General features: G+C 49.1%; 1 protein-coding gene, 1 non-coding gene and 1 pseudogene across 6 annotated transcripts in view; 1 reads left to right on the top strand and 2 right to left on the bottom strand.

Annotated features, from left to right (window-relative positions):
- The window catches only part of CARS2 (cysteinyl-tRNA synthetase 2, mitochondrial), a 62,063-nt gene that overhangs the window by 8,393 nt on the left and 34,696 nt on the right, over nucleotides 1–18,974 (bottom strand). For all 5 annotated transcript variants that reach the window (XR_012514272.1, XR_012514273.1, XM_039473398.2 and 2 more), the window contains exons 10-13: nucleotides 8,258–8,324; nucleotides 4,725–4,863; nucleotides 3,704–3,827; nucleotides 1,803–1,901 (exon numbers count right to left, since the gene is read on the bottom strand). Coding sequence is in view for 3 of the 5 variants with exons in the window: in XM_039473398.2 (XP_039329332.1) it covers nucleotides 1,803–1,901; nucleotides 3,704–3,827; nucleotides 4,725–4,863; nucleotides 8,258–8,324 (429 nt within the window). In the remaining 2 variants the exon portion in view is untranslated. The remainder of the gene's footprint in view (nucleotides 1–1,802; nucleotides 1,902–3,703; nucleotides 3,828–4,724; nucleotides 4,864–8,257; nucleotides 8,325–18,974) is intronic.
- On the top strand, nucleotides 8,320–16,306 carry LOC141581583 (transmembrane protein 106B pseudogene; annotated as a pseudogene).
- Nucleotides 12,936–13,076, bottom strand: LOC120365879 (U4 spliceosomal RNA). The gene has a single exon (XR_005580712.1). It is a non-coding gene; the product is annotated as a U4 spliceosomal RNA (small nuclear RNA).

Below are 18,974 nucleotides of genomic sequence, written 5' to 3'. Positions count from 1 at the left end.
CGCAGGGCACGGTCACACCCCCTGGAGACCATGGCACCCAGGTGGCTGGGCTCTGGGCCGAGACACACCCAGCCCTGGCCTTCCCAGATTCCCTAAAACTGGGCCTCTTTCTGGGACTGGCAGGGATGGGTGCGGCCCCTAAGTGCTGGGCTCAGGGCAAGTCTCCACTCTCAACTCTGAGCATCTGTCATCCAGGCAAGACTGGGGCTCCCCTGGAGGTCAGAAGGACTGGGCAGTGCACGCCACCCCACCCTGCACACAAGCGCTCCCTGGGTTCCAGACCCCACACAAGTGTGGCCGAGGCATCCGGAGCACCTGAGGCGGCTGGGGGTCAGCGACAGCACAAGCGTCTCAGCAAACGGTCTGAGATTCCCAGCCTCAGGTGCTGAGGGCAGGATTTGGGCAGAAGGCCTCTGCACTGTCCTCCCGCTGAGAACAGCGCCTGGGGCAGTGTGGAAGGGCGCTGTTGTACCGGTTTATTATATTCATGCGTGTAAAATAAACAGACCCACAACCTTTTACTTTGGTGTCAAACTACTTAAACCTCATACACTCCTCAGTTATCGCTTCCATGATAAAACAGTTTTTGTTATCACAAATATATGAGCCCAGACCTTAGCCCTTGTGGCCGGAGGAAGGTGAGTGAGAGGGTTTTGACAAGGGATAGGCAGAGCTTGGCCAGATCCCACTTTTCTTACTCAGTAGACTCTGGAAAGCCTCCCCTGAACATGAACACGTACACTGCAAAACCTTGGTCATCTCACACCAGTGGACTTTCACATGATTGGCAACGGACGCTGGACTGCTGGGAAGGGGAACTGAGTCTCCCAGGTGATCAGCAGGTATGCACAGGAGCCCCACTTGGGACAGACACCATAGTTCTCTGTTGAGAGCCAGCGAGACGTGTCCGGCCTGGAGCCAAGCCTCCACACCTGCTCAGGCCGCAGTCCCAAGCGGCGGGCACCACGGGGTGCTGGGCAGCCGGTGTGGAGTGGCAGCCCCTGTCCAGGCAGCCGCAGCCAAGCCACACTCTGGAGAGCCAGAGCACCTTGTGCTGAGAATTCTACATTCTACAAGGGCGTCCAGAAAACGACAGAGACGTTCTGGGACACAGCGCCAGCTCCAAAGTCCCCACTGTCAGCCATACGCTCCTAACAAGTGACGCTGGGGGACTTCCAGAATAAGGCAGGAAACCTCCAATCCGTATCAATACAGTAAACAGGTTCCATGCCAGCCTTGTGAGGAAGGGGAGATTTCCGTTGGATCCAAGTCTCTGCAAAAATGCTCGTCAGTTCAAGGGAAGAGGAGGAACGTGGAGAAGCCTGGCAGTGTCCACCTTCGTGATGCAGCCAGTGAGGGTGAGCGTCTCCGGGAAGGCACGAGGGCGACTCGTGCCTGTCAGGGAGCCTGTCCTGTCATAGGATCATGCGCCAGGCAAGGGGGCTCAGGCCGGCAACTTGCCCTTAAATGGATCAGGAAAAAATGGTCTCTTACTGTGCACGTGACTTCTGCACGTTCCAAGTTTCAACATAATCAAGCGTGTGCAGAGCTGGCAACACTCTGCTCCCATCTCTGGTTTTGCATACGAGAGAGTCTGCCAACTTCAGAAGCGGACTGTGTAATTCCAGTTAGTAAGTATTGGCTCTGTGTGTGTTTATCTTTCCAGGAAAGCAACATATTTTTAAGCAGGTAAATAAATGAGTTTGATATCATAATGAGCTATTCCACGTTAAAAAGGTAACGGTTATTGTTCCAACATGGAGATAATTCCAGAATTAAGCATTTAAAATAATAGGACCTACCTGTTGATTTGCCAGAGAAATTCCAACAGTTTCAAAAAACTGTTCAAAGTAAGAGATGATGGCACCAAACACAGCAGGACTTCGTGGACCCCCAGGCTCCTGTAAGAAGCCACAGCGTGGAAGCTCCTTAGAAGCAGTCTTGGCCAGTGCTGGCTCACACCTGTAATCCCAGCACTTTGGGAGGCTGAGGTGGGCGGACCGCAAGGCCAGGAGATTGAGACCATCCTAGCTAACACAGTGAAACCCCATCTCTACTAAAAATTAAAAAATTAGCCAGGCATGGTAGTTTGTAGTCCCAGCTACTCGGGAAGCTGAGGCAGCAGAACCGCTTGAACCCAGGAGGCAGGGTTTGCGGTGAGCCAAAATCATGCCACTGTACTCCAGCCTGGGTGACAGAGTGAGATTTTCGGTCTCAAAAAAATAAATAAACAGTCTTGATGGCAGTGGGCAAAGAGAATTCAGTGTCAACAGACAAAGATCACAGCAGCTCCCTTCAGTCTGGCCTTCCTCCTGGCTTCCATGGAGGAAGAACACAGCTCTGGCATCAGCTACCTCACTGCAGATCACCCAACTATAGGCGCATCAGGAATCTCTCGTGCCTCAGTTTACCCATCAGTAATGTGGATGGACAGAGGTACTAGCTCATCAGGCTTTGTGGGTGAACCGTGATCATGGGCCGTGGCTTGCAGCGCGAGGCAGGTAGAGGCTGAGTGGGCACTGGCTGGGCTAGATTTCTCAGAAAACAAGGCAATCCTGGCACGTGGCTCATGTCAGTTGCCAAACAAGACCCTCGTGTGACACAAGCCCTAGTTTGCAGATGCCCCAGAACTGCCAAGGTTGGGAAGGAGAGCGCAGACACCAGCCTCTTATGCTCAGCCCTTTGCCACAAGAGGCCCCTGTTGGCCAAGAGCTGGGCCAGCCTGAGGGTGCTGGTAGCAGCTGCAGTGAAGGCAGGAGGTGGAGGGAAAGCCACACGGGAAGGCTTCGGACGGGCAGAGGAGAAGCTCCTGTGCTGGAGCAGCCTGGCCGCTGGACCTGTCCCAGCCCAGCCTGGCTGCCTTCAGTGCAAGGCAGCCTATCCCTGCACCCAGCTATGATTCAAGTGTCCGCTCCCCTCAGAGGTGAGCCCTATGCCTCTACGGTATTTGGACCAAAGGCACCCAGCACCCAGCACAGGGCACCCTGCCCCACCAGGGTCACAAGGGAAACCCAACACTGTACGCAGCCAGGGACGGAGACCTCCAGAGAGATGCTCAACCAAAAGAGGAAGCGGCCAGGACCCACAGGTGATCCAGAGATGTGAGAGGCACGAACAGCCTTGGCTTCTCGGGTCGTGAAAGGTCACAGGGCTGCTGACGGAGCTCCTTGCAGGGCCTGGCAGGGAGACCCTCAGAAGTGCAGGAACAAAAGCCTGCCACCGCCTCCACAGTCTTTGTCCCACCCCCCAAATGCTTTCAGTGACCCACGGGTCCAGGCTTAGACCCCCAGAGGCTTGGCGTGGTTGTCACTGGGTGCTGACTGCCTAACGGTGCATTGGGGTAAATGGGTCTTTTCTTGAAAAGTTCTCCACAAAAGCTCTCTGGGAAAGAGCCGTGAGTGCAGGAGGGAGATGAGCTGTGTACCCTGAGGATCGAGCACATTGAGAGTATCTTAGCCTCAGGGGCTCCCGAGAGCTTGTTCTCCAGGTGGCCAAGGGCCCGGAGTGTCAAGCCCCAGGCTGGGCCAAGGCGGGCACCGTCCCCATTCTGCCTGTCTGCAGCAGACCCGGGTTCCACCAGTTCTTCCACAGGAGGTGTGGGAGGCGCAATCAGCAGTGAGCCCAGGCATGAGAAAAACCCACCCGAGAACCTGACCCATGCCCCTGGCGGCGGGACTGCGAGCCCGCCTGCTCGCTGAGCTACCTTCAGGGTTGCCCTGAGCTCTCCGTTCCCACAGTGCGCAAGGCCGAGGATGGCATCAACCACCCTGGGTGTGTCAAAGTCATCTGCCAAGGCTGCCCTCACGGCCTTCTTGGTGCTGGAGAGCCTGAGGGAAGAGGAAGAGAGACACAGTCCCAGCAGAAGGGGCTCTGCCCTCCCCAGGAGGCCCCCACCCCAGTCCTTCCCCAGGGAGAGAAGCTGGAGGCTTTAATTTGGGGACTCTCTCTAGGTCACATTCCCAAAGACTTGTGAGACTCCTGGGTAGCAGAAACTTAATTATATAACATCAACTGCAAACCGTCACGTTACCCCAGGGAAAAGTCCCAGAGCGGAGGTGAACTGTGACGCTGTATTTTAACACACAAGATACATGTGGGCATGTTCACGACGGTTTTAAAAAGCAACAGACTTTGTGGGGAGTTAATAGAAAATAGCGCCAGGGAAGGCTCAGTGAGGGAGAGACGGCACAGACGACGGCCTAGGCAAGAGCTCCTGCATCTCGGCCTCCCGTGGCCACTGGCTGCCTCCCTGCTGAAGTGGCAGGGCTGCGGCGTCACCAAGACCACCTGGAAAACTGCATGTGCAGTGCCGCCCCGGACACCCAGGGTGGGGGAGCCGGGGCGAGGCTGTGGGCCCAGGCCTGTGTGTTTTGCAGCCTTTGGCTTCTCACGGCCAGGACTGAGAGGGATGATGAGCGCTCTGCTCCTTGCACAGGGAACGAGAGCCCAAAGCCACTCTGAGCAGGGGGCTCAGCACCCGAGGGCCCAGACGCACCTCCTGCCCAGCTCCCCATCTCCCTGGGACGTCTCAGGAGCCCCTGGCCCCACACCTGCCGCCCAGCACCCTGTCTCCTGAGGCCTCTCCGAGGAACCCCTGACCCCACACCTGGACCTCCTGCCCAGCATCCTGTCTCCTGGGGGCCCCTCCCCTTGAGGACACCAGTGGCAGCGCCCAGCAGGCCGCAGGAGGGGACGCCACACCAGGTGCTAGGTGGGCCTCTTACCTCTCCCATAGCATCACCTCCCTGACAGAGCCACAGGCCAGCTGCCCCTTCATGTAAGCACGTGCATCCTCCAGGAAAGAGCCCAGCCCCAGGAGCAGCTGCTGGGCTTGGAGCATGGCACTGTCGCTGTAGTCGATGGCTGGGGAGGAAGAGATGGTCACTGAGGCGGTGCCCACCATGCTGGGCCCCTGCCCCCGCCCTCAGCAGAATCACAGCATTCTCTCAGCGAACTGCCACCCGGGGGGGGAGCAGGACATGCGGCCCTCACTGCCCTCCGGTGACCGCGGGTCCCCAGGGCCACTGGACACAGACCACAGGATCTGTCCCAGCTCAGGGTCACCCGCCCTGGGGAACAAGGTGGCGGTGGAGAAATGCTGCCAGCCGTGAGGCACATTTCCGCTGGCAGATGGATGGAGCTGCTGATGAATGGCTGGTCTGAAAAGAGGGAGCCCCGCCCTGGTGTCAGGGGCGTCCAGACCACCTCTGGGGAAGGCGCCCATGTGTGATGGGACCGCCCAAAGAGGTAGTGAGGAGCAGTCCCCAGACCTGGCTTTAGAGTCTGGGGGTGCATCTCAGGGCCCCGGGATGAGGAGCCAGCGCTTCTGTTTGCACGTGTTCGGGTAAGACACACCGCAGTGATCACACATCCTTGGATGTCAGCAGCGCTGGCCACACATTTCTAAAACCTTCTTCTCGTGTCTGTGCCTACTCTGTTCCCAGACTGTCTGGGTCCAAGCCCATGCTTTGAGGAGTGCTGCTTCAAACAGCTCTTTGAAAATCACAAGAATAAAAAGAGCCTATCTGGACACACATGCTGAAAATTACATTCCAACACGCTTGAAAGTCCTGATTTCAAAACGCGAATTCCAAAATCAGACATGGCTTCAAGCTGGAAGTAACACAGTGAAAACCGCCGCAGGGTGGTCTCATCTCACTTAATATTTTTCCTTTTTTTCCAAATTCACTTTCAGTTTTTGCTTTGAACAGCTTGACAGAAGAGAAAAACCCAGAAACCCACAATGCAAGCTGACAAAATTTAAAACAAAGATCATATTCAGGGACTGACAGAGCCGATGCATGGGAGGCGGTTAATAAAACGACCATTAATGACACAGCAAGACCAGGCATCCCGATGGACACCCAGCGTGGAGACGCCCTCCGCCTCCAGGTCGGGGACAGCTGCACTTCCCTAACGAGGATTCTGATTCACAGATGGGAGACGCTTCTCCCAAGTGTCAGCACAGCATTGACTGCACGGGAATGCCACCACTGACCCTCCATCTCCCACAGGTGAAGAAGGCATGTCTGGGAAGAGCCTCAACTTCCACACTACTTGTGAACTTCCACACCACTCGTGGACTTCCACGCCACTCATGTGGACTTCCACGCCATGCATGTGGACTTCCACGCCACTCATGTGGACTTCCACGCCATGCATGTGGACTTCCACGCCACTCATGTGGACTTCCACGCCATGCATGTGGACTTCCACGCCACTCATGTGGACTTCCACGCCATGCATGTGGACTTCCACGCCACTCATGTGGACTTCCACGCCATGCATGTGGACTTCATGCCATTCACGGAGGGAAGCTCAGGCAGCAAGCGGCAGCCCAGCACCCTGTGGCCACCTCCAACCTCAGAGGGCACCGTGTGTGCACAACGCGGGGACCTGAGGACCCACGTACTAACACCTCTCAGCTCTTCCGCTCAGGCACAGCTGGGCCGTGTTCGTCACGCATAAGCGCACACCACAGAGATGCTGCCCAAGGCCAGATGAGCATGAGGCTGGCGACACTTCTGTCTCAGGCTCACGCGCCAGTGATGGCAGGTCCCCTGGGCTGATGCACTGCAGTTCCACCCAGGGGAGAGGTTCAGATCCGCGTCTCAGAAAACCCAAATTTGCGGAAGACCAACAACATGGCGTCAGAGCCAGGATGAAGACGTGGTGGCCTTTCGGAGGTCAGAGGCGCAGGTGTCCGCGTGCCCCACTCAAGCTAACAGAGCTGCAGGCCAGGTGAGTTACAGCAGGCACAGCACAGGGAGGGAGATGGATGGGACCAGCGCAGAAACTCACCCAAACCCGCCAACGCTGTGTGTGACATAAAGTGTGCTGGCCAAATACAGCCACTGCACGGGGAAGAGAATCAAGCATGCTTCGGGGCATGCCCCCACCCCTTGTCGTCTTCATTAAAAAGGTGAAATGACCATTTTGGAGCAAGAGAGGTACGTAGGAGGGACAAGAATGGGGAGAGGGAGGTGGCTTGACAGCAGGGACCCGGCAGTGTTAGCGGAGCAGGGGGGCACCGAGGCCAGGACAGCAACCCTCGCTCACCAGCAAGGAACTGCTACGTCTTCAGAGGGCACGGCCCTGCTCCTGCAACACCAGCCAGACGCTGGGGCCGTACTGCCAGCTAGGTGGTCGAGCCAGGCAGGGCGGTGCCACCATCCCCAGCCCTCACTGGCCACCAGGGGTGCAGCTCGGGACAATTTCTTTTTTTTAAGACAGAGTCTTGCCCTGTCACCCAGGCTGGAGTGCAGTGGTGTGATCTCAGCTCACTGCAACCTCTACCTCCTGGGTTCAAGTGATTCTCCTGCCTCAGCCTCCTGAGTAGCTGAGATTACAGGTGCCCACCACCACACCAATTTTTTGTATTTTTTTTTTTCAGATGGAGTCTTGCTCAGTCACCCAGGCTAGACCGCACTGGCATGATCATGGCTCACTGCAGCCTCCGCCTCCCAGGTTCAAGCGATTCTCCTGCCTCAGCCTCCTGAGTAGCTGAGATTATAGATTTTAGTATTTTTAGTAGAGAAGGGGTTTCACCATGTTGGTCAGGCTGGTCTCAAACTCCTGACCTCAAATGATCCACCTGCCTCAGCCTCCCAAAGTGTTAGGATTACAGGCATGAGCCACTGTGCCAGCCTTTTGTATTTTTTGTAGAGATAAGATCTCGCTCTGCTGCCCAGGCTGGTCTCAAACTCCTGGACTCAAAATATCTTCCAACCTTGGCCTCCCAGAGTGCTGGGATCATACGCATGAGCCACCATGCCAGGCCAGTGCTAGACAACTCCTGGCCAAGAGCCCTGCCCGGGGCAGCAGGCGATCGTGCAGCATGGCAGGAACCATCACCACTCGCCCAGGAGACCCTGCTCTGCTACACGCTGCGTGGGGAAGCACTGTCCCTGGGTGGCACTGGCAGGGCCATGTTTGAGGGCTCCCGAGTTCAGCGCCTATGGCAGGCTGAGCCCTTCCGTCCCCCCCGGTTCACAGGAGGCCGAGGTGCTGCGGGTTCACAGCTTGTGAGTGGGGAGGGCTCGAGATTGACAAGGAAGCCCACGTCCACACGGGCTGAGCCTGGCCCAGAGCGGGGATCCTTCGTCCTCTGGGCTCACTCTCTGAAACCGAACCTTAAGGCACACGGCCGCTGCACTCACAATGCTCTGCTTATTCTCTGCATTTTGCCGTTCCCAGTCCTGTCAGAATGACCGCATCTGAGCTGGGGAGGAGTCCACCCCACACATGCCCCTCTCACCTGAGCGGTAGCTGCTCCTCAGACAGAAGAGCCGGAAGATGTCGGGCGAAAAGGTCTTCAGAAAGTCCTGGAAAAGTGACAGACAGGCAGTCACGAGGCTTTGCTTTCACACTTCGCGCCGCTCTGAGAATATGTTATTTATGACAATTACATGAGTTACCTCTACCTATCAAGAAATCGGGAATCTTGATGAAATGAGCCCTCCCAACTCTCACGGTTACCACCTGTTTCCTGGTGATTTCCTCACTGAACTTTCCACGCTCGATCTCAGTATTTGTGGAAAGAGCAAGAGGAGAAAGCCGCTGTTCCCCGAAAATCCCCACCTGTGCAGGCTCCGGAGAGGTGCGTCCTGTGCTCAGCCTGGGCAGTCTTTCTACATGACAGGGATGAGGACAGACAGCATGGAGCGATGCTGTGTTCAGGAAGGGACCAGGCAGGCAGTGGGACGCACACCAGCTCCTTCCTGGCTGCCTGCCCCCAGGAGAAGCTTGCGGTTAAGGTCAGACCCGGATGACCTGCAGCTGGGCCCAGCCGAGGGGCGATGGCCTCACTCACCCTATTTGGCGGCACGGTTCTCATAAACACTGGGTGTAAAGCATGCACTAAGTCTGTCTCTTGAAGAATAAACCACCCTGCCTCTGATTACACGAGTAAAACTAAGAACCCAACCAGTATCCTCCTATAATTTGGAAAATGTCTGTACAGAAAGAGGTGGTCTGCCTTCCACCAGGTAGGAGCTCAGCCCCCACACCATAGCCCAACCCCATTTGCCTGGGCCTGAGGCAGTGAGGGGCATTCTCATGTGGGTGCTGTTAATCAGAAAGCTGCTGGGCCCATCCCCTAACAGAGGGGTGCTCCACCTGGGGTCCACAGACCTCCCAGGGGCCCACAGAGAGAAGGTGGGAGGGTGGGGGAGGTCTGTGAACTGGGTTGGTTAAACAGTTACGTGTTTATTTCCACCAGCCTTGCACTGAAATGGACATTTCCTTCAGTGGTCAGTGCAGGTGCAAACACATCAGGAAGCACAGAGCCTGGTACGGTCACCACAGGTGTCCCCGCAAGTATGACATCACATGCCACAAATCACACGAGGGGACAGCAGCTGTCAGACCCCAGCCACGCTGAGCTAACCCCTGAGTCAAGCAGCCCATGTGCTCCTCTACTTCAGCACCATCGAAGGCCTTTGAGATCTCATGTACTTCCTTTTATGTACTTAAAGCAAATTATAAGGCTGGGTCCACAGACTTCATCAGGCAGCCACAGGGGCCCAGGGTGGGAAGGGGGCCTGGGGTGTGTGTGTGCCTGTGTGTATACGTGCATGTGCGTGTGAAGAGCTCCTGTGCAATCCAACAGTAATTCATCAGTAATCATGCTGGAATTCAATTTCCGTCTGTCCATCTCCTGGGTGCCCCTTCCCAAACTGTGAAAAAGGAGCATCATTCCTTGTCCTTAATTCGCAGCTCCCAGGCCCACTTGAGACTGTCCCTCACCCAAGGTGCTGCGGTTCCAATTCACACACGCAGCCACGTCCTGCTGGTTTCAGTTCAGGTTGTGCCCTATCTCGGTCTCCGTGTTCGGTGTGAAAACACCACTCTACAGGCAGGCTCCATGCTCTCTACTTCATTGCAAAAAGGATTTTATCTGGCTTTCTTTTAAAGGCAGTTTCCTCTCATTCAGAGTTTAAACGCATGCAGAATTAGCCTCATTGTGTTTTCATAAATCTAACAGTTCTCTGAAACCCCAACAACATGAAAGGCTTATCTTCCCCACTCTGCGGTGCGGGAGCTTCTGTAGTGAGCTATATATAGTAGTTCTGATAGAAATCTAGAATCTAATCTTTCTAGAGCATTCAGTTTCCACGGACTGTTTCCTAATAACACAGAAATGGGAAACATAACTTCATTACACAGTATTCTGACAATGATGTAAAATTCTTGAATACTGTGGGTGCTCATGGAATTAATTTTTTAGCGTGTTCTTGCTCTGTGCTGGCTGATGTCAGCAAGTTTCTGTCCTACTCTGGTTCCACCGTGCAACCTGCCACGGCCACCTGAGAGGCGAAACGTGTCAACGGTAGTGTTTAGCGTGTGCTGTTTGACTCTCGGGGAGGTAAGCGATCTCCCCCAGCCCAGGCCAGAGGACTGAATCGGCCTTCAGATGAGGACAATAACAAGCCATGTGAGCCCCAGCGAGCTCACCAGGTCACAGGGTGCACACTCACAGGCAGCCCGCTGGGTACACATGCCAGCTGCCGGGGCACTTCCTATGACGCCACTGCTGCATGCACCCCTGGAGCCCCTGGGCAGGGGTGGGCAACAGAGCCTCTCTACTGGGCCAGGCCGTCACTTGCTTTGAGAGGTACAATAACTAGAAAGCAGGTTTTAAACCATTATGAGCTCCAGGAGTTGAGCTCTTTCTACACGGACTGCAGCCTCCATTACGAAGAAAGCATCAAGTTTTCAGCCAGGCTATTGTATGTCTATCAGTAGTCTCTAAGACAAAGAGGACGAGCAGGAAAGGGCTGTTATGCTAGAAAGCAGGAATGTGGCAAGTATTTTTAAGATGTAGGGCAATAATTTAACATCCTCAAGGAACTACAAAAGAAAAATCACCAGTGAACACATGGAGACAAAGCAACACAGCGAATAGACAGAGACACGGAAATCTAAAACCCCGTTGTCATTCTTCACAAACCAACAAGAAAAATGGGCCACCTTTCATGGGTCACTTTGTTAGGCTAAGGCAGGAGGGTCAATTGAGCCAGGAGTTTGAGACCAGCCTGGGCAACATAGTGAGACTCCGTCTTTACAAAAAATACAAAATTAGCAGGTGCGGTGGTGCACGCCTGCGGTCCCAGCTCCTCGGGGGGCTGAAGTGGAAGGTTTGCCAGAGCCCACGAGCTCCAGGCTGCAGTGAGCTGAGACTGCACCAGGTGCCACTGCCTTCCTGCCTGGGTGACGGCAAGACAAGACCCGCTCTCAAAAAAAAAAAAAAAACGGGCTGTATCCAAAACATTTTGAATGTGCCTGTATCCTCTGATGTGCGATTCTACCTCAAGGCACTTTTCCCAAGTCACTAATCATTAGACGTGCACAGATATTTAGCAGAAGGATATTCATCACAGCACTGTCGCCTAGACTACAGGTCTCACAAACAAGCCCGACATCAGGATATAAAATCATGGCACATCACCGCACGAGCCACTAAGCGGCCGCTGAGAAGAATGCAGACATGGCAACGTCCATGAAAATTTAAAGTGCACACACCCTAGTGGAAAATGTGGCAAGATGTAAATGACCATCAACAGGGGATTCTTTAAATTAATTAAGCTGCACCCACACACTGGACTACTCCGCCATCTGAAAGAAGAAACCAACTCCATACGGTAGAAAACCAACTAAGGCCAAGAGATTTATCAGCGAAGTAAAGCAAGTGCAAACCACCACCACTGTGTGTGGGGGAAAATGAGCAGCACAGCCACAGGAGACGCGTGAACACACACCTGCTCCGAAAAAACTAGCCGCTGCTTGAGGAGAGGAGCCGGCCAACAGGGAGGTGGCTGGGCAGGAGGCCTGCTTTCCATACTCAGGACCTTTGGATTTTTCTACCACGTGCTTCTTTGTCTTGTCTGCAGTTTTCAGACTTTCTGCAGTTAAACCCACCACGTTTACAATCAAATGAAAACCTCACTTAAATTGTTAGGGAAAACGCAGCACACATGACACAGCCTCGTGAATGAGACAGAGAAAGGTCGGTGCGTTTTGGCCTATCGTGTGAAGCCGAACACGGGAAGGTGAATCCAGAAACAGGCACAACTGTCGCTGCTGGGGAGGGAAGGGGTGTAGGTGAGCTCCGGGCCGGCCTTCTCCACGCTCTCTTTAGTGTTAACACTAAAACCTGCAAATGTTCCACAGATAAGACAAATGAAAGTAAACTGGGGCCAGGTGCGGTGGCTCATGCCTGTGACCCCAGCACTTCAGGAGGCTGAGGCCGGTGGACCACCTGAGGTCAGGAGTTCAAGACCGGCCTGGCCAACCTGGTAAAATCTTGTCTCCACTACAAATACAAAAATTAGCTGGGTGTGGTGGCGAGCGCCTGTAATCCCAGCTACTTGACAGGCTGAGGCACGAGAATCGCTTGAAACTGGGAGGCGGAGGTTGCAGTGAGTGGAGATCACGCTAATGCACTATGGCCTGGGTGACAGAGAGATACTCCGTCTCAACAACAACAAAAAAAGGAAATTGGAAATTGGAAAGGGAAAGAGAGACCAACAAAGGAGCCTCTTGTGTCAGTGAAAGGAACTCATTACCCTCTGCGGGTGTCTGTTCAGACCACATAGCTTTAAGGGGATACAGTCTAGGAGAAAAAGAAATACAGGTCCAGCACAGATGAATCACAGAAACAGAAAGCGGATGAGTGGCTGCCAGGGGCCGGGAGGAAGTGGGAGTGAGACGTGACTGCCCATGGGTGTGGGGTTTCTTTTTGGGGTGATGAAACATTCCTAGATAGTGGTGATGGCTTCACAACCGTGAATATCCCACAAACCACTAAGCAGTACAATTTAAAAGGGTGACTTATACAGTATGTGCATTATATCTCAATAAAACTATTAGTTTAAAAAGAAATAAAATAAGCTTTAAGTTTTACTCAACAGTTTTACTTTTTTAAAAAAATTCAGTCTCCTTAGAGACTGTCAAAAATTGCCAATGCCGACTATATTTCCAGTCATCACGGCAGGGTATTGGGAAAAGCTTTCAATTAGCAATAATCACGCCTCAGATAAACCTCATTGGCTACGATACTGCCACTGTGCAAAGCTAATAGTTTTACTTTTAACGGTATTACTGGTGTTAAGTTTTAAAATATATTTTGTGTGTGTCTGAAGATAAAGCAGAGCTCTGCGGCAGCCACTTGCTCCAAGCCAGTCACTCTACCCCCCAGGACTCGGGATAGTGTACTCCCCAACCCTGTCCTTGGGCCTGGCTGTGCTGAAATGGCCCGGGACTGTGCAGTGCCCCACGTGCCAACATGGGAAAGCCTCTTTCTCATTTGCCTTTGCATTCAAGCAAAGAAGATGCTTATGATGGAGTCAGATCTGAAAATACGAGGAATGGATGGGTTAACAGTGAAGTCCATAATGAAGATGGAAGAAACGGAGATCTCCGTTTCCATATGTGGAATTTACAGGAAGAGACGGTGCCACCTGCCCTACTTGTTAGGGAACAGGAAGAATTCCTAGGGGGCAAGACACCAACGGTGGCAGTGATTCCGTATAGTGATCAGCGATGAAGGCCAAGAATGTTGCATGTGACGGCTTCTGTGTCTGTCTGCTCCTTTCCGGACTGGCCATGTTTTTCCTTTGCCCTGGCTCTAGCAATGTGAAATACATTGCTGTAAAATCAGCATGTCAGTTACGACGTTCAGAAGCCTACATGTATTTAAATACCGCAAAACACTAAATATAATGAACAATAACTCTGTCAAAGTTGAAAATATCACTGCCCACGTTAGATTTTCACAAACGGTTATTCGGTAGGCATGCTTAGACAACACAACCAATACTGGTCCACTTGATATGCAGCAAATTGATTACACAGTACCTACTGTTACGGCAGAGGAAACGAGTTATGTGTGTCATTTCCGCACTCTGATATCCATCAAAGTGCACATCACTCAGGATGCAAGTGACAACAACGTACTCTGACCGCTCTGAACAGACATCCCAGGGGAGGAATCAGTATGCCAACTGTGGAAGAAACACATTTACCAGCTGGGACAATCTGAATATTTAAATGTACTTCAGCCGCAACAGTAAAAACTGGAAGAGATGGGTTTAAAGAAGTATCTACGGTATTTCCTATCTCCTCAAAGAAGAGGCACTTCCCAATAAGAGATCTTAAACTGAACTGAACAGTCAACAGCATGTGGAGCTGCAGCTCTCGTAACTCTCCGCTCCGTGTTAATGATGTACTAGGATCTTTCACTTGAATCTCAATGGACTGGTTTATTTCCTTCTCTAGCCTATCCCCTAAAGGGAAAAGCTGAGACTTCGCCTATAGTACAATTAATAAATATTTAAAAGTCATAGCTCCAGTCACTACTGAAAACATAATTTTGGTTATGAACATAATTTGAGAAACTTAATTTGTGAATGTTTTTACAGAAAATTACTGAAAGTCTATTATTCATGGAAGACTTTTAAAGAATAACGTTTTTTTCCTGTTTTATAAAAATTCCCAGTTACATGGTAGTATTTCAGCTACACAGTATTTTAGCTTTTAGCTAAACATTTCATTTTCATTTGTTGAAACTGTAATCATCTGCATGTTTTTGTCACTTACTTCAAGTTAGTGACTGCCTAACATTTATAAGCCAAAATAATCTTTGCAAAATTGCAAAATTCATGCCTAAAACTTTTGAAAGCCCCTAAATAATGTTTTCACATGTCTTTCTATATTATAGTTTTGTGAAATCTTTGTGTGATCTTCAAACATAATCATTTAACGTACAATACCGTAAACAAACTATGCATGGCTTTTATACAGCTTTAGTAAATGTCAAATAAAGTGGTACAGATACGTTAAAACAAGTTTCTCATAAAAACAGTAAACAGGAAAATGAAATTCAGAAACCCATAGAATACGAATAGGTTCCAGTTACATGTTGGATCTGGCATAAAATAAACTTGAAATAAAATATTTTGATACTCCTTTTTTTATGTTGCTTTTCGTACTAAAGAATGGTGAAGACATGTTTTGCAACGTTAGGTTGCAATTTTACATGTTCCCGATGGTGGAGGAAAAAGACTGTTAAATATTTCTTTTAAAAAATTATTTTTATATTACAACAATATATTTATGATGTGTTTAGATCAAAAATTTAATTTCTGTATCCCAGATCTACTTAAAGTGAAATTTTCACTTGTCAGCTGAAATTTCTGACTAGAACTAACATTTATGTATTTTTGCACTTAGAATACAAATTTCAGTGGATTTTTGAAGTCTGTCCTTAAATTGGATAAAATCAAGTGATTAAAATTACTAGAGATAAAAATGGTAATTTCCATTTTAAAAACTAATTTGACCATGTTTACAGTTCTTTGTACAAGTGTTTATCACAGACTCAAAATGGAAAAATACAGTATGATCTGTATTTGACTGTAAAAACGTTCCATAAATTATCAAAGATATGACAAATTTTTCATAACTAAATCTAAAGGTCTTCTAGAAGGAAGCTGTTACCTTGTTTAATTACATTAATTGAAATGTGCTTAAGAGATAGGATTTCAGCTTATTTTGTATATTAAAAAACAAAAAAGGATTAATATTAAGCCAATGACCAAAAGGTAATATTACTGCCATGTAGACTGTTATAGTTCAAATTGTCTCACTTCCCCCAGAATTTTAGAAACTAAAGTCTGGGAGAGACTGTATCAGCTGTACTTGGGTAATTCCAAGTGCTGATAGTACTATTCATCTTTTTTATTACCGTGTCAGATGAAACAAATGCCAAGTTGCAAAAGATGCCGATTTTTATTATATAATTGAGGCATGAATTATCAACAAGCCGTGCCTATTATGTTTTGTGGCATAGTTTTCTTTAGAACTAAACAATAAAAGACTTTGGAAAATGATTTGACGTGCTTGCTCACTTGGTCAGACATTTGAATGATGGTATTACCTAGATTCTAATCCTTGATTCTAATTATACAATAAATAATAATATAGAATGTGAAAATATGTTTGAGGACTTACTGTTGGTTTATATTATACAGTGACCTCCATCATGACACACTTACTACTTTTATGAATTCAGCAGTTCCATAATTGTAATTATTATGGCTCTTCATGTAACAAAACATGCTTATCCTAGTAGCAAACAAATAGAAATACCCCAAAATGCTGTTTTTTAATTCAGTTGTAATTATTACTCTCATCATTGTGTATGACACAATGTGCAAAAAATTTTAGCATGAAAAATAAAATCTGTATCACTCATGTAAAAAGACAAAGCAGTAAGTTGATATGCTTTTATAAGATGTTTAGCAAGAGAGGAAAATAAACAGCTAAAACTAAAAAGCCGTGTGATATTAAATTTTATTTGGATATATTAAAATGAACCCCAATAAGGAATCTATTTTGTATGTACAGGTTTATCTCCCTCTCCCCAGGCTCTGCTCCTGACAAAGCCAAGATGTAATGTCGCTACGGCTGCAATCGACATCACAGTGCCTAAGTCTTGCCTTCAAAATCCCACTTCCCCTCAAAGGCAGGGAGGTTGCTTGGAGAAATGGCAGGTCTGGGTGGGAAAGCAAAAGGCAGGCAGGGACAGGAGGGTCCTACAGAGCCTGACGGGTCTGTCCCTGGGGGCCGGAGCCAGTCAGAAGAGCCCTCCTTGGCCAAATACAGGATGATTTCAACACCGAAAAGATAACGCTGAATTGACAATACACTAAATAAATATAAATCCTTGACTCTATATACTAAAAAAAAAGGGAGAAGGATAAAACCATTTTCTTTCAGAGGAATGCCAACCAATAAATGTTCAAGAGGGAATTAGACAACCATGACTTTGTAATAACCAATGAAATACATGATCAAATGAAGCCTCTAAAACCATAGGGTGGAAGATTATTAGAGAACAAAATACCCCACAGCATGCCACCTCTCAGATGCTTCATATTCATAAGAAGAAAATAAACTCTACAGTAGAGGAATCTGGGGGTCATTCCTTAACCAAATAGTAAAACTCACCATTGTGAATCACAGGACAACCTGACCCTGCAGCCCCCAGGGGAACGCACTGTGAGTTCACAGCATCAACGACCAGGTATTCCTGCCCAAAAGCTTTTTACCTAGGTCAAACCAAGCCTTACCCTAACTTCCAGTAAAAGGAACTACAGGAGATAGAAGACCAAGCTAAATAACACCACAAAGAAACAGACAAATCCAAAATGTGGGCTGTTTAACAGGACAAATGGCCCCATCTCTTCAAAAAGGCAACACCACAGGGAAAATACAAGTAGAAAGACAGATTAGCTTACAAACCTAGAAACAACAATGAGATATAATTCAGCCTAAAGGAAGAAAATTTTGACATGGAATATAACATAGGTGAATCTTGACGACACCATGCTAAGTAAAATAAGCCAGTCACAAAAGGACCATCATGAAAACAGAAAGGAGAAGGGCTATTGCCAAGGCCTGGGGAAAGAGGAAATGGCAAACTGTCCAATGAGTCCACAGTTCTGGTTTTACAAAGATTCTAGAGATTTGTTGCATAACAGTGTGAATATATTAACACTACTGAACTGTATGGTTAAGATAACTTTTATGTATTTTTTTAAACCACATTAAAAAAAAAAAAAACCAAGACACAACATACAAATGCAACACATGAACGCTGATCAGCTCCTGGTTGAAAAATAAAACCATAAAACACATTTTGGGGACAACTGGAGAAAACAGGCCAGGTGCTGTGGCTCACCCACGTGATCCCAGCACTTTCAAAGGCCGAGGCAGGTGGATCACCTGAGTTCGGGAGTTCAAGACCAGCCTGGCCAACATGGTGAAATCCTATCTCTACTAAACAAAACAAAAATCAGCCAGGCCTGGTGGTACACAGCTGTAATCCCAGCTACTCGGGAGACTGAGGCAGGAGAATCACTTGAACCCAGGAGGTGGTGGTTGCAGTGAGCTGAGATCATGCCACTGCACTCCAGCCTGGGTGACAATGAGATAAACGAAAAAACAACAACAAAAAAAGAAAAACAGAATATAGACTAGATAATATGAAGAAATTACTGCTTTTTAGGTGCCTGGATTATGTAGGAAAGCATCCTTATTTTTAGGAGTTGCTTAAAGAACAGAGAAGTATCATAATGTCTTCAATGTATTTTCTAATGGTCGATAACAAGCATGCCTATATGGGTACGCATGTGAACACATGCTCACACAAACACGCGCATGTACACACACGCTTACCACTTCCATAAACACGGATAAAGTCCCTGAAGAGTACCAAGCCTGCCAGCCCTGAATATGCCTCGCTGGCATACAGATTATTTTGAGCTAAATGCCATTGAGAAAAAGCAGATACAGGAAATGCTCTAAAAACAGGGTGGGAGTTTTCCTCCTGCAGGAAGCTCCCAGTTGTAAAAGGTGTGTCCCTCTGCTGTACCAGGGTGAGGACCCCTAACAACTCTCAATGGAGAGGCTCAACCTGCAAAACAAATTTTACTCAACAACCCTTGGTTATCATCCTGTCCCTGGTCACCCTCCCATAACTTGCCTCCCTGCCCCAAGCCCACACTTCCTTCTCTTTTGTTTGGCCTAGCATGTTTCACAGGCAAACCTCAGACATACTGAGGGTTTGGTTCCAGACCACCACAATAAAGCAAATGTCACAATAAAGGCACACATGTTTTGGTTTCCCAGTGCATATAAAAGTTATGTTTACACGATTATACTGCAGTCTATTGAGTATTTAATAGCATTATGTCTAAAAGAACAATGTACATACCTTAATGAAAAAATACTTTATCGCTAAAAAAAAAAATGTGGTATGAACATTCAGCGAGTCATCATCTTTTTGCTGATGGAGGGTTTTCATTCAATATTATGGCTGCTGACTGTTCAAGGTAGTGGTTGCTGAAGGCTGAGTTACTGTGACAATTTCTTAAAACAAGATAATAATGAAGTCTGCGCCACCAATTGAC

The sequence above is a fragment of the Saimiri boliviensis genome, chromosome 16 (genome assembly GCF_048565385.1).
Source record: "Saimiri boliviensis isolate mSaiBol1 chromosome 16, mSaiBol1.pri, whole genome shotgun sequence".
NCBI lineage: Eukaryota > Metazoa > Chordata > Mammalia > Primates > Cebidae > Saimiri > Saimiri boliviensis.
The sequence above is the reverse complement of the archived record's forward strand: the minus strand, read 5'-3'. Positions and strand labels throughout refer to the sequence as shown.